At 43.7% G+C, this 16,140-nt stretch overlaps 1 protein-coding gene across 3 annotated transcripts in view; it reads right to left on the minus strand.

Moving 5' to 3' along the window:
* Positions 1-871: 871 nt before the first annotated feature.
* The window catches only part of MANBA (mannosidase beta), a 111,379-nt gene continuing 96,110 nt past the window's right edge, over positions 872-16,140 (minus strand). For 2 of the 3 annotated variants that reach the window (XM_035030178.1, XM_035030179.1), the window contains 4 exons: positions 9,861-10,005; positions 6,156-6,298; positions 5,014-5,271; positions 872-2,408 (listed from right to left, as the gene is read on the minus strand). In XM_035030178.1, the coding sequence (XP_034886069.1) occupies positions 2,184-2,408; positions 5,014-5,271; positions 6,156-6,298; positions 9,861-10,005 (771 nt within the window). In that variant the 3' untranslated portion in view covers positions 872-2,183. The remainder of the gene's footprint in view (positions 2,409-5,013; positions 5,272-6,155; positions 6,299-9,860; positions 10,006-16,140) is intronic. The other variant, XR_004683737.1, reaches the window with a different exon arrangement.

The following is a 16,140-nucleotide window of genomic DNA, read 5'->3' on the forward strand; positions in this document are numbered from 1 at the left end:
AAATAAAGTAACCCATTTCCTCTCTTCCTCAAACTTCCCCTCCTCCCTTCTTAGCCTTTTGTTTCGGGATCCCAGGCCCACGGTGAAAAGGACTAACAGCATATACAATTCCTGTCGAAACCAGCTAGATCCTGTATTTCCCTACAAACCCCCCAGACCCTCTCTGGGGGTGGGGGTGGGCGTGGGGCTTACAGTTTTGAAGGCCATAGCCTGCTGCAGCCTCCTTTGCCCGGCAAAGCAATAAAGCTCTTGTTCTCTTTATCCCAAACTCTGTCTTTGAGTTATATTTGGGCCCTGAAGCCCAGAGGTCGGATTCTGACAACACCCCTACAATGGACAGTCCATGAGAGCAGAGACTTGTCTGCCTTTTTTCACTGCAGTAACCCCGTGACCAGGACAGCACCCGCTGCTCAGAGTGTCCCTCAATAAATGCTTGGTAAATGAACGAATAAATTAAGCTCAACAGTCTTTACAGTCAGAACATAGATGTGTCTTTTTTTTTTTTTAAGATTTTATTTATTTATTTGAGAGAGAGAGAATGAGAGAGAGAGCACATGAGAGGGGGGAGGGTCAGAGGGAGAAGCAGACTCCCTGCCGAGCGGGGAGCCCGATGTGGGACTCGATCCAGGGACTCCAGGATCATGACCTGAGCCGAAGGCAGTCGCTTAACCAACTGAGCCACCCAGGTGCCCAAAACATAGATGTGTCTTAATCCTGGTTTTGTCTGTGACTTTTAGGGTCTTGTACACTATCAACCATCAAGTGGTTGATACCCTCTGATAAGTCTATTAGAAAACAAGAATTCTGGGCGGATTTTGAAATGCTTTGAATTTCATGCACAAATAATGCCTACTGGTTTTTCTCCCTAAACCTTACCAAGTTGGGGAGCAAGTTTCATATCTAAGACAAGAGGATTCTTTCTGTCTCAGGTCCCTGTCACTTTGGGACTGTGTGAGAATCTCAGCTTTATTTCTCCTGCGCTCCAATTCACTTTCATTCCAACAGAGAAAACAATCTTCCTATTTATTTTCCAAGTGACTTCCCATGGTTTGAAAACCTCTCACAATGAAAAGTCAAGTAAGAAAAAAAACAAGAAGAGTTACAGTGAATGTGAATGAGGAAATTACCATTTTTATTGTCCTCTTGGTTCTCACATGAGAAGACGGAATCCAATCCCGTGAATTCTCTCTTCATCTCACACTCGAATGTGCTTTGCATCCAGCATGGCAGAAGGGCCCCACCCAGCTCTTTCCATTCTCTCTGTTAATGTTTGCATAACTATTAGCAGAAAAGTCTTCTCAGAAATCCAAAGCCAAGAGTAAGTACATCAGACTCTAACCCAGTATGTGTGGCAAAATAAAATCTATTAAAATGGTAGAGATGACTAAACACAGCGCCACACATGAGCTGTGGAAGACCATTTCCAACGTTACCATTCTCTTACGGAGATAACGTGTATACAGCACATTCCTCTCCTTGATACCCATTACCGGGCTCACCCCTGTGAGGTGGGCTTTGAAATTGATGGACCAGAATTTGTATCACAGTTCTGCCCTTCCTAGCTCTTAATAAGTTACTTCACTTCTATGCTCAGTTTTCTTAGAGTGAAATGGGAATACATACACTGCCCTTGTAAGTTTGCCTTGAAGAATAAATTTAAAGTTTAGCTAAGGGCTAGGCCCAGTGCTGGCACATAATGAGGTCTCCGTGAATGGAAGCACCATCCTGGGGGGTGCATTTTCCAATTCAAAAGCTGTGAATTAGATTTATATTTGTTGACCCTGGCAGCAAAGTGGTATTTCTTTTAGCTCGGGTTTAAATCATTTTTATTGGGACGCCTGGGTGGCTCAGTCAGTTAGATGTCTGCATTCAGCTCAGGTGGTCGGGTCATAACTGGGTCATGTGGTGCGAGAGCTGGAGGGGGAGGGCTAAAGTCACAGGCCTGGCACAGGCTGAAGGACACCGATGCCCAGCCTTGCTGGAGGATGTCACCTGAGTAAGCAGCCTTCCCCGGCAGAACACACCATACAAATTCTGCACAGAAGGATGAATCGGACATGTGGCGGCAGGGGGACAAATTTCCTCGCTTCTTGATCTTGTCTCCGGCTGTCTTCGGCTCCAGCTGGGGCCTTAGAAAGGCTTTATTCCAGGGTCCGCTGAAAATCCACCCTGCACTCACTCCCTCAGTAAATATCCGTCAGGGAAGTCACACGAAAAGATTGTTCCAATTCGCTCTTGCTGGTGGGCTTCCAAGGGTAAAATAATACAGTCCGCGTCTTTTCAGTCATGAGGAAACCATTGTCACTGAATCTCCCGGGGATGCTTCCTACATCTAACCAAACAAAGGGAGCAACAGTGGAGGTTTCCAGATCAAAAGCAAATGTGTCACCTTGCTGAGAGATGATGGCCTGAAAGAAAAAGATAAATTAAGTGAACGGCGAGGGGAGACCTACCTGTTCTATCCACAATGCCTATCGGAACATTTACGGGGGCCAACAAGGAGCGCATCTCCTCCAGCTTTGGCTCTGTCACTGCCAAAGTCTGACATTCCATGTACTGTGTCAGATACTAGAAAATACATGGGAATTTATTTAAGGCTGTGGGAAATTACCAAACTGTAATCTCCAGCCAAGTGTAGAAATATGTCGTCTCCAATTATTAAGGAGAATATTTCACAAGAAGCTCAGAGCTTTATACCTTTTACAGTTTTTCTCAGGGGATCAGGAGAGGAACATTTTGGCATAAGGGCTGGGAAGTTTCAATGACTTTCTCAGGATATATGTGGAGCTAGCACCACCATGGAACTTGTTCTTCTAGAAAGATCCAGCAACCTAGGCAGCCGCCTGCCAGGCATTTACAAAAGCTCTACCGTTAGAGCTTTCTCTCTTCTGCTGTATAGTACCAGAAAGCCACATTATTAGCACTTTGAACACGTGCAGATCCCACACAGTATCAGCAAAGGAAAGTGCAATTTAAGCCCTGTCATTCACTCGCCAATTAGCGCCCGCTAAAGCGCGGCTGGGCTGGGCTGGGCCCCAGAGGGTAGGGGGTTGTGAGTTTCTCTCAGTGGGAGCGTGCAGCTGAGACTGATCTGGTATTTAAGGCTGTGCCTTTGACATGAAACGTGACCCCCTCAACATGCAGACACGCCACACCGTAGGCCTGACGTTGCACGTGATGTGTGGCATAGAGAATTTCAAGGAGCCATTTTTACTCTATATAATTTTGGCCTTACACATCATGGAGGGTTCTGAGTTATAAACAAGAAAACGTACTTTGGAGGAAACCGCAAAGAAACTGAACAAAGCGTATTAGGTATCTCTCGGAGTTTCGGAGAGTCAGGTCCCAAGCTGGATGTTAAATTCCCAATCACGCCGCCCAGCGGTTGGGTGAAGACCCTGAGGCAGGCCCCGGCATGCCATCCGCGCGGCTGGCCCCAGCCGGCCTGCAAGGCTGCCAGGGACGCCTCAGCTACTGTTGCTCGGAGGCCAAAGCCAGAAGGGACACTGCTGCCGGCTCCCTCGTATTGCCTGCTTCCGATCTGAAGTCTCATCTCTACATGTGACTGCACAGCCCAGGGTCAAGCTCGTAGCCTGGCTTCCGGGAGGTATGGTCAACAGCTTCCTGGCATCCTACTGGGGACAGCACACCCGCGTGCCTGGCCCGTGTTAGGCCTGCAGTAAATGTTAACTGTTATCGGGGCGCCTGGGTGGCTCAGTTGGTTAAGCGACTGCCTTCGGCTCAGGTCATGATCCTGGAGTCCCGGGGTCGAGTCCCGCATCGGGCTCCCTGCTCGGCGGGGAGTCTGCTTCTCCCTCTGACCCTTCCCCCTCTCATGCTCTATCTCATTCTCTCTCTCAAATAAATAAATAAAATTTAAAAAAAATGTTAACTGTTATTACTACTATTATATCCCTTTAGGAAGGGCAAGTCTCACTGAAATCCAAATGCGGTAGGACAAAGGAACAAGTCCCACTTCTCTCCCACACCCACTTGTCCCAAGGTAATGAAGGCCTGGTTTAGGAAAGAGAAAAAGATTTCAAAACTCTAAGTCTAGAGACTGCGAATTTGTCTGCTACAGTGTTTCGGTTTTGTTGCCATGATTGTTGTTGTTGTTTTTCTGGAAAGAAGCTGTGTAAATGTATGGCATTCCCTTCAGGCTGCTCTACCTCGGTTGCCACAGATGACTTACATTTCATCATGTGAACATTTCACTATTAATTAGAAAGAAAGATAGGTTTTCATTTCAAGGACTGAGTTTTAATACGATTATTTCTAAGTAAATGCAAATAAGCCCTGTCACTTAAGCATTCTCAATGAAGTACAGGTCTGAAACAAATTTAACCTTCACTAAACAGAGAGTAAAACTTTCTAGAGAATACATTCAATCACCGTGTGTCCATGTGTCCGTGTGTTGGGGAAAGGGTAGGAAAGGTTTTCAATCAACTAGACAGACTCCACGTTCTCCAGCTGCACAATTTTTATAACAACACATCCTGGTCATCCCATTTGTTTCTTGGCAATTATAGATTTGGTGATTAAGCTACTTTGAAGCAATAAACCAAAGAGAGCAGAGGGAAATTTTTAAAAATTCATCGATTGTCCTTAAACCCTCAAAGTCAGAGTGTTTCTGCTGGGGCTGCCTGGTCCCCTCCTTTACACAGGTCTGCTGGCTTGTCAGGGCGGGGCATGACACTTCAGGGATGAAGCAGGAAAGGCCGGGGACAGAGCCTGGAATGCGATGACAAGTCCCGCTGCCTCTTCCTGCCCCGGTCCAGCCCACTAGGGGCCAAGGGGTAGTGGGGGTGGCAGGAACCCGAAACTCTGACAGACACTGAATTAGAAAAGCAGTCATTTGGTCTTTGCTTCCAGTGGGAAGAGACTACCATTCCCCAGGTCCCGGGTAAACTCAGTACCAAGGAGAAATTCTGCAAAATGCAGGATGCCATGTGCTTGCCCTAGAAGCAAGGCACCTCTGCAAGGCCACGGGGACCCCAGGCCACTGGTACTTACGGTGATGTGCGCCTTGTGGAGCCCCACGCTCTCACTCAGTGAAGACAGGAAGTGATAGTTGGTTGGGCTCACAAGTTGGCTGTCAGCTGAAAGGTAAAAGGAAACCACACAGCTTTGCCGTGTACAATTCCCACAATTCTCCAACAATACAGGCACCGACTCCTTATAGAGGAGAACGGCCTCCCCTGCTTTCAGGACAAAATGCTCCGTCTCAGAGGAGCACAATGGTTCCAGGGAACTCCACGTGTGGACTCTCACCTGGGGAGAAACAAGACAGAGCAAAAACAAACATTCTTGGTTGCTATCTTTTTTTTTTTTTTTTTTTAGAGAATAATAGATGGAAGTCAGAGTAGCAGAACTAGTTAAGAGCCTATGAGCCCTGGGCTTAACTGCAGCCCCACTGAGTACCAGAGCTTGTAACAAAGCAAGTTACTCAACTCCTCAAAGGCTCTGTTTCTTCACACATAAAATGAGAATAAGAACAGCACTAACTTCACTGGCTGTTGTGAGAGTTAAATAAAGTAATCTATGGAAGACACAGGACCTGGTGCACTGTCATTATTCTGTAACTGTGACCTATTTGCAGTGTCCCCCAAACTGCAACCACCTGAGACTCTTTGAGTTCCTCCCTTTTTGCCTCGCATTGTTTTAAATACAGGTGTATTTTTCCATATACATTCGGAATTCTTTTACAGATTTTCACTTTAACAAACCACTTTTAAGGATTTCTTTCTGTCAAGTTCAGGCTATTTCCAGCTTCTTGTGATTATATAACCTTATATCATAGTGGCACTTTACAGTTTATAATTTGCTTTCGTCTAATTATTTTATAGTTTATTTTATTCACTGCCCATTGAAATCCTTCAAGACAGGCTGACAAGTGAAGATATGATATTCACAGATGAGGAAACTGAATCATCAAGGCATTAAGCCTTAAGGTCATGGGATAAATGGCAGAGTTTTACCCTGAAGGTACAGGCATTCTGAGTCCAAGGACAGCCCATTTTCTGCGACAGGCACTTAGAAACATTTCAATACAAATTAATTTCTCTTTTCTTTTTCCCAGAAGAAATACAACCAATAACTAAAGAGATGACCAAAAACTCTCATTCTGTCTTAGAAAAAAACTCCAAGCAACTTACAGTGAGCTTTGCCTTGCAGTCAGAGCGAAGGTCTGACACACCATAGATGAAAAACACGTCTTGATCCTCAAAACCCACTGGCAACAGTGGAGCGAAGAAACGCCGAGCAAAGTAATGAAGCATTTTCCACTTTCCTCCATACTCTAAAAATAGGCAAGTTAAGAGATGGGCAGGGTCAAGCAGTCAGGGTCATCTCCCCCATGGTCCAGCTATGCTGACTTGTCATGATTCTAGGGACTGAGCATAGCAGGGGCATGAACCCACGTGCACTGAGGCCTCGGGGCATTCCAGTCTTTACCTCACGGCATCCTCACATCTAGGTGAGGCAAGCATTCACATCCACTTTACAGTGAGGAAAGGGAGGCTCAGACCATACATCAAACATGCCACAGGCAGTACTCGGAGCCCAGACCTGACTTCTAGGCAGCACTTTCTCATACATAATTCTGCTTCCAGTATTCCTTTTTACTACATACACATGAAGAAGGAAATCGGTAGCATGGAAGTAAAAATATTAAGTGTATTAGCAACTGTAAGAAAAGATTACACTTGTATAAAACATTATAAATATTCATTTATAAATGTTAAAGGGAGGGGCGCCTGGGCGGCTCAATCGATTAAGCAACTGACTCTTGATTTCAGCCTAGGTCATGATCTCCTGGGCATGAGATTGAGCCCCGCGTCTCCATGCTCAGCAGCTCAGCACAGAATCTGCTGGAGATTCTCTCCTTCTTTTTCTCTCTGCCCCTCCTCCCGTTCACACGCACTGTCTCTCTCAAATAAATAAAGTCTTTTAAAATTTAAAAAAAATAAGAGTTATAGGGAACGTAGTCAATAATATTGTAGTAACTTTGTATGGTGACAGATGGTAACTACACTTATCATAGTGAGCATTTCAAAATGTACAGAAATGTCAGATCACTGAATGGTACACCTAAAAAAATATATAAACAGAACACTTGGGGGAAAAAAAAATAAAAACGTGACAGAAAGAGTTATTTAGAACTCAAAGACTCCTTCCTTTTCCCGTAAGTACAAAAGCCTCTGAGTGAAATAAAACAACCATTATCACAAATGCCACTGGCAAGTGCAGACGCGAGGAGAACATCCAAACAGATGACAGTTGATGACAGTTGCCCTGATACAATTAGAAGCTTTCGAGAACCTATGAATTCTGTGCCCTGTTGGCATGTCCAGGATGCTAAACCCCCAAACTAAAAAACGTGTCACCATGCCTCTATTCCAAAAAGCTCTTTCCCACAAAGCACTGCACCAATGAACAACTTCCAGAGAGATGGTAGGGAGGGGGAAAGGGTGGAGGAGGGGCGAGGGAGTGTGTGTGGCGGGGAGGATCATGTCCAGAATTCACAGTGCAAGCTGCTGAGATGGAGAAATGTGGTTTGAAGTTCAGAGAGAACCAATTTCTTCTGGCTTTCCAAAATTTCAACTCTCAGTGCTTCAACTCCAACTCCTAATATTTCCCCTTAAAAACAACAAGCAGGGAGGGGTGGAGAGGCCTTTCACATTAGATCTATAAAATGAACTCGAACTTACAAAGTTGACCTTGAACAACATGGGGTTAGGGGCACCAACCCCTGTGCAGTCAAAAATCCACAGGTAACTTCTGACTCCCTCAGAACTTAACTAATAGCTTACTGTTGACCAAGCCTTACTGATAACATAAGTGGTCAATTGACACCTATTTTATATGTTATATGTATTATATACTGTATCCTTACAATAAAGCAAGCTAGAGAAAAGCAAGTGTTACTAAGAAAGTCAGAAGGAAGACAAAATACATTTACAGTACTGTACTGTCTTTACCCAAAAAATCTGCATCTTCATGGACCGGCACAGTTCAACCTCATGTTGTTCAAACATCAACTGTATTTGGAAAGTTTTCTCATAAGTGGAAGATGGCTCAGACCTGAGGTAACTTACAGACTCTCGTGTGGTATCCATTACAGAAGAGACTTCACATGCATGGTTCCAGCTTCATGGCCACACACAGAACACAGGAGGATAGCAACTGAAGCACAAGGTCTCCCTGGGACACACACTAGTTACTCATCAGTGACAATATGGCTACCAATATAATACCCTGCAGAGCCAGCTAAAAATGCTGTGGGATTTCTGGCTTTTCCGTTAGCTCTATGCCTGTCCAAGCTTATGAGCCAAGCAAAATAAATGCCCAGGTGGATTTCTGTATTTGCAAAATTATAACTAAAAATGAGACTAATTTTTTATAAGGAAATGTGTAAGAATCTATAGATTCCAAGCGGCTACGAGCCCTTTAAAGGATCACCATTTCAGATAAGAGCTGACACATGCCTTCCCCCACCCTCACTGGCACACATTATAAGCACCAGATTCATTAAACCAACGACACAGAGTTAAACAGATGCTGTGAGGCTGTCCAGACCAGGAGCAGACACAGCATACCTTGTCACAACTCCTCCCTGGCACCTGTTTTCTGTACCAGGTACAAGAAGATGGTGATCCTCTCCACGGAGGCACTGTCCTGCGAGACTTTAGAAAACAAATTCTTGCTCTGCCATCATACTCCTGGTTCCTGGGTTTACTCACCCTTTCTAAAGAACTCATTAAAATAATTTGCAATACAGTCATTTAAGGGAAGATTAACAAAGACTGGGCTCTCCCCATTCTCGAACCAAACTCTGCTTCAGGAGTCCACGACCTCATCCACGTACAAGAAGGCAGGGTCAGGGTCCAAGTGTCTCTGAACAGTATCTCTTTGTCCAGTTTTAAGCTTCCCAGAAAGGCAACTCTCCCCAGGCTACCCCTGATTCTCATCCAATACTCTTTTATCTGGTTGGTGTTGATAAACAGTTTGGTCAGAGAAACCCGATCGAGACTCCAATTCACCGCAAGAGGTGACTCGGCACACTAATCAAAGCACGCGGGGAATGGACTCCTTTGGATTTGCATTCACAGCTAGTTGAAGAGCCTCACCCAGCAAAGGGGCTTTTTATTGTATGGCCTTGCCTCACTTTTGGCCCCAAATTCTTGTGTACATTATTAACTGAATTTCTTTTCAAACCACCATTAGTGAACACCAAAGATTCATAATTACTCCTTGATTTTTAAAAATATATCAAAATAGAATAATTCAAACTGCAGGCACCATGCCAGTCATCTCCCTGTTGCCAAAGGAACCGGTGCAACTGCTAACCCCTCCTACGTGGATGTCTGACTCCACCACGTTTCCCCCCAACAGATAACTAGGGCAAAAATAAAGATGACCTTATGGACCTAGAGGGGAATCTGGGAAAAGGACATTTTAACACTCAGCTGGGCCAGCCTTCCACTTGGCTGAATTCTTCCGAGGAAGAAGCTTACATAAATGCTTCTTTTGCCTGGAAATTCCTCCTAATTAAATTCAAAATTTTAAGCAATCATTGTAAGACACATGGCTGAGACCTTCATGCATGAATCTACCCCCTTCATCAGCCGGCTTTTGTGACTCTGCACAGCCCCGAACTCGAACAAGGCTGCCGTGAAGGCTCCCGGAGTGACCGGGAAGGTGGGCGGGGCGGCCGCAGTTCACGGGCTGCGGGAGGAACCCCTCCACTGCGCTGGGGTCTACCCCGATTAATCTGACCCCTCAGGCTCCGTGCTTTCTCAGTGCGTCTCCGCACCGGAGTTGCTTTCTCTCACAGACACAAAGAATGCTGCAACACTTACCTAGAGAAGCCCAGGAAGGAGCCTGCCAGATGTCATTCAGCTGCCAATAAAGTGCTCCCATGGTGTAGCCTTGCCCATCCACTATCTCGCTGCGACTGCGGCGGTAGAATTCAGTCTCTATTTTGACACACTGGGCCTGCATCACCTGATTCGGGGGAAAACATCGAAGCACACGTGTTATTGTTTGACGTAAGTGTGTAGATCTGAGAAAACTGCAGGCTTGAGGGTGTTTTTTAAAATTAGGTTGGATAAATTAGGGAATCTGATTAGCATTATGTCTACCATTATTATACTAGATCTGTAACTAGCCCCTCAGTATGACAGAAGGGTTGTCTATAACAGCTGATTTATTTGGGAGTCTTAGTGTTTCGTTTATTGTAACAATGGGTGATCGAGGAAATAGGATGGTATGAAAGGTTCCTTGCTAATGATAGTGTAGGCAATGATGGAAAGCAGACTATTATTCCAGAGTAAATGGTATATGTAGTCAAACACTAAATTTTTTTGCAGTGATGGGTTTTACAAATATATTCATAACTACTGAAGAAAAAAGTTGTATTAGAAAAAAATTCTACAGGAAAAATAACATTATTATGAGTCTTACACTGTCCAATCCCTAACCCCTTTTCTCTTTTTTCTTTTTTCAAGATTTTATTTATTCATTTGAGAGAGAGAGACAGAGAGAGAGAGCATGAGCAGGGGAGAGAGGCAGAGGCAGAGGGAGAAGCAGATCCCCTGCTGAGCTGGGAGCCAGACATGGGGCTCCACCCCAGAACCCCAGGATTACAACCTGAGCTGAAGGCAGATGCTTAACCATCTGAGCCACCCAGGTGCCCTCCCCAACCCCTTTTTTCTACTCAAGCAATTGGTCTTATATCATGACTTCTGATAATGAAAAATTTCTTATGAATGTAATTCCTTCATTATAGCAGAACAGATGGTAAATTGCAGCAATGAGACAAGTGAATTTAGTTCCTATTGAAGAGGCACTAAAGAACTTTATGCAGGACTCTTAATTATTGGCAACATCATTGAAAAATCACTCTTTCATTGCTGCTGTTATCACGTACTTTTAAAAAAGATTTTATTTATTTTATTTTAGAGAGCACAAGCCAGGGGGAGAAGAAGAGGGGGAGAGAGAGAGGAGTCCTAAGCAGACTCCTCACTGAGCGCAGATGCAGGGCTCGATTCCACCACCCTGAGATCACGACCTGAGCTGAAACCAAGAGTGGGAGGCCCAACCAGCTGCACCACCCAGGCACCCCTGTTATCTCATGCTTTTAACTTAGAGTTGTAGTAGGAGAGGCTCATGAGTGAGAGGTTCTTAGGCTCATTTGGAGAGGTCACCAAGGAGAGAACCTGCAGAGACGGTCAGAGCTGCAAGGACTCCTCATTAGAGTGGGGCCTGGATTTTCACAGAGGAAGGAAAAGAAGGATGCAGATAAGGTCTCTTGAAGACTAAGCCCAGATGCTTTCCTAAAAGCTGGAAGAGCTCAGATAAAGGTAGAACCTTTAAATAGGGTTAGGCTGGCTAGTGAGATAATCATAGGTGAAGGTATGACTTACATGAGGTGGGGCCACAAAATTCCAGAAGGATGAAGCAAGAAGAAATCATGGTCATTCAATAAAGATTCAGTAAGCACCTACAGTATGTGTTACATGCTGGTAATGGTCCACCCCTCTCCCAGCAAAAAACTACAGGAGCCCACCCTCATGGAGCTTATTGGCTTGTGTAGAACACAGGACTTAATCAAAGAGTCACGCAAATAAATGTAAACTTTAAACAGTAGTAAGTGCTAAGAAGGAGTGAGCAATGTTACAAGTGTAGATAGTAGGGGAAATAGGCCTAGCCGAGGAATGAGGATTAGTCTCAAAGAAGAGGAAAGAGACGAGGAGAGAGGGCAGAACCTGGCAGCCGGAGAGGACATGTGTGTTGAGCAGAGAATTCACAGGCAAAGAACTAACAGGCACAGAGAGCCAGGAACAATGGAAGGGAGGCCAGGGAGATGCAGGGACCAGACCTGGGAAGGTTTTGGTGTGTGTCCTAGAGGCTACTGGAAGTCACAGAAAGCTTTTAAGCTCAGTGGGTGAAGGGACCAGATTTGCATTCCAAAAGAAGATACTGCTGACCAAAAGAAGAAATGGAGGCACCGGGGTGGGGGAGGTGCCTACAGTGGGTTTAGGGCGACCATTCAGAAAGCTATGAAAACCATCCCAGCAAGAGATGATATCAGCTGTGAGCAGATAAAGAAATGTCCTCATTCAGGAACCAGACCACTGGGACCACAACAATGAGAGCAGTGAATACACTCTAAAGAAAGAATCTCACAGACGGAGTGGAAATTGTGCCAACTGAAAATGACCACAGGATACAATCTGCATGTATTGAGTCCCAACACTAAGTCAGAAGGAATGAAATAGGAAAACAGACCTATGAAATTTGATCTGTCAGTCAAGCCAATCTGCAATTATACTCAGAAATTTCCAGCCAAGTTCCTTGTAAAAATACCAATTTTGTCTGAACTAAAAAAGAAAAAAAGAGAGAGAGAGAGAGATTTACCTACTTCTAGGCCTGGATAGGTAGGCACAGAGAAATTAAGTCCCTTTGTAAGCATTCACGTATGTTGAGTTATGGTACAAAATCAGTGCTGTGGAGCAACTTCTAGAAAATTCAGTGAAGATGAAGCAGCCCAAAAGTAGAAATCTCAGTAGAAACAGATTCTAGGGCAGCATCATCCATGCCCACTAGAGATCTTTACCTTACATCAGCACGGAAAGTAACCTTTATAGTTGTTAAAAAGATTTGATCTCTGAACTCATTTATATCACCCTGAGCCTCCATATAATGGCCCCACCAACCAACCTAAATTTGGCCTATGTGCACAAAATCGAGCCAGCCGCAGTCTCTGCCTCCTCAGGACACACACCCAAGACCCCGAACAAGAGGAAATCTCAGTTCTCATCCAGAGTCCTGAAAAACAGCCATTGCTTTATAGACTGTGTGTGGAGTGATCATGAGAGGAGAAGCTGAGGAAGTCCTCATCAGACTGGTGAGTAACAATAGGAGGAGAGGGGTTCTAGTCACCAGATATTCTAGAAACTGCTGGTCCAGCCAAGCATGGGCATCGAATGGCAACCACCATGGACAATCCACTTTTGGTGCCAGCCCACAATTCTGGAACTCCCAGTACCTGAAGTACCCCCGAAGTCTGAGCAATTCCTGATATACCAAAGAAGCCAAAGAACCTGCAACGTTCTATTATTACCCCAGAGACTTGGTTCAGTGTCAACTCATGAGTGGTATGGAAGGAGGGGTGTCATTCATGAAGTTTGGGACTGGAATCACTTTCCTTGGATCCACATTTATAAAGTAGGGTAAATAGGAAAAAAGTAAAAACAGAATTCTGAGGGAACAAAATATCAATGTATACCACAGTAGGAAATTAAGTTATCTCTTTCAGGCAAAAATAAAAACTTCTAGGACAAAGCCATAACCTATTAAATAGTCATGCTTGTGCTTAGCTGGATCTAATCCAGAGGACAACTAGATATTTTACTGATGGCCTTGGTAGAGGTGACCTGCATTTTCTTTTTCTTCATGTAAGTTTCTTTTCAGGAAAAAAAAAAAGACCTCATGAGCATCGAATTATTTACATTGCTCCAAATTCTTTTCCAATCTTTGTGAACACATATTGTAGCATATACATTTAGTGTTCTATTCTCACTTAGTTTTCACATATGTACATTTCCATGCCCTGGAATTTGCTAGCATCTCTGTGCTTTAAATGGTTATACAGTTATACCACAGTGTGATTCATCATTCTCCAATTATTAGGCATTTGAATGATTTCCAGTTTTTTCTTTCAACGCAAGAGCTAAGAACATTTTATGTTCTTGTGTTGCTTCTTTTGGTAATAATAGATGAAAAATGTTAAACTCCTTGCTGCATATTGCTATATTAGGTTCCAGTCAAGAGGCTGCTATAAACTGGTGGCCTCCAGACTGAACTTTGCCCCACAAAGACTTTTTTTTATTATGTTATGTTAGTCACCATACAGTACATCATTAGTTTTTGATGTAGTGTTCCATGATTCATTGTTTGCATATAATACCCAGTGCTCCATGCAATACGTGCCCTCCTTAATACCCATTACCGGGCTCACCCATCCCCCCACTCCCCTCCCCTATAAAACCCTTAGTTTGTTTCTTGGGAGTCCACAGTTTCTCATGGTTCCTCTCCCCCTCTGATTCCCCCTCTTCATTTTTCCCTTCCTTCTCCTAATGTCCTCCATGCTATTCCTTATGTTCCACAAATAAGTGAAACCATATGATAATTGATTTTCTCTGCTTGACTTACTTCACTTAGCATAATCTCCTCCAGTCCCATCCATGTTGATGCAAAAGTCGGGTATCCGTCCTTTCTGATGGCTGAGTAATATTCCATTGTATATATGGACCACATCTTCTTTATCCATTCATCTGTTGAAGGGCATCTCGGCTCTTTCCACAGTTGAGCACTGGGGAGCATATGGCCCTTCTTTTCATTACATCTATGTCTTTGGGTAAATACCCAGTAGTGCAATTCCTAGGTCATAGGGTAGCTCTATTTTTAATTTTTTGAGGAACCTCCACATTGTTTTCCAAAGTGGCTATACCAACTTGCATTCCCACCAACAGTGTAAGAGGGTTCCCCTTTCTCCACAACCTCTCCAGCATTTGTTGTTTCTTGCCTTGTCAATTTTTGCCATTCTAACTGGTGTAAGGGGGTACTCAATGTGGTTTTGATTTGAATTTCCCTGATGGCTAATGATGATGAACATTTTTTCATGTGTCTGTTAGCCATTTGTATGTCTTCTTCAGAGAAGTGTCTGTTCATGTCTTCTGCCCATTTTTTGACTTCATTATTTGTTTATTGGGTATTGAGTTTGAGAAGTTCTCTGTAGATCTTGGATACCAGCCCTTTATCTGTAGTGTCATTTGCAAATATCTTCTCCCATTCTGTGGGTCACCTCTCTGTTTTGTTGACTGTTTCCTTTGCTGTGCAGAAGCTTTTTATCTTGATGAAGTCCCAAAAGTTCATTTTCGCTTTTGTTTCCTTTGCCTTTGGAGACGTGTCTTGAAAGAAGTTGCTGTGGCCAATGTCGAAGAGGTTACTGCCTATGTTCTCCTCTAGGATTTTGATGGATTCCTGTCTCATATTGAGGTCTTTCATCCATTTTGAGTTTATTTTTGTGTATGGTATAAGAGAATGGTCGAGTTTCATTCTTCTGTATATAGCTGTCCAATTTTCCCAGCACCATTTATTGAAGAGACTGTCTTTTTTCCATTGCATATTTTTTCCTGCTTTGTCCAAGATTATTTGACCATAGAGTTGAGGGTCCATATCTGGGCTCTCTATTCTGTTCCATTGGTCTGTGTGTATGTTTTTGTGCCAGGACCATGCTGTCTTGGTGATCACAGCTTTGTAATATAGCTTGAAATCAGGTAACGTGATGCCCCCAGCTTTGTTTTTCTTTTTCAACATTTCCTTGGCGATTCGGGGTCTTTTCTGATTCCATACAGATTTTAGGATTGTTTGTTCCAGCACTTTGAAAAATGCCATTGGTATTTTGATTGGGATGCCCCACACAGATTTTAACTGGCCCACAGAGGTGGGTGTTTTTGGTTTTTTTGAGGTTGGTGGTCTTTTTTTTGTTTCTTGTTTGGATATTGTTTAATGTCTTAAGTCCTGGCCTATATGTTCCATTTTGTCACATTCCCAATAATCATACTCCTATCCATTTAAATTACTTTCCTAACCCCCAGAAACATTTGAGTTTTCAATCTCGATTTCAATTTTCAGAACTACTTGCAAGATATCTTTATTTTTGTGTATCTGTTCTAACAATCTTCTCGCTGTAATTTCTTTTCTGGTTTAATAGATAAATGTTAATAATCTTTTAGAATTTTTAAACTTAAAAAATTTTTTTTTACATACATGCAGAATTCCTACCCCTTGCTAGCAATGAAAGGAAAAGGACACTGAGGCAAGCCCTAACTAGTGGCCTATCATAGCTGAACTTAGTGTGAAGGAGGATAATCAAGACTCTTGAGTGCTCTGGTCTCTAGCATAGTGCAGTACACTCCACAGACAGATGGTGCCACGTGCCAATATCATGGATCTGGGTTTACCCAAACCAGTAGGTGCCAGCAAGGGCTAATGAATGACGCCTTTGTTCATAAAAGTGCAGAAGGCCACTGCCCACTATCCTTCCTAAAGGGTTGTTGTACAATCCCACTT

Source organism: Mirounga leonina, unplaced genomic scaffold (assembly GCF_011800145.1).
Source record: "Mirounga leonina isolate KUSES-001 unplaced genomic scaffold, KU_Mleo_1.0 Mir_357, whole genome shotgun sequence".
Taxonomy (NCBI): domain Eukaryota; kingdom Metazoa; phylum Chordata; class Mammalia; order Carnivora; family Phocidae; genus Mirounga; species Mirounga leonina.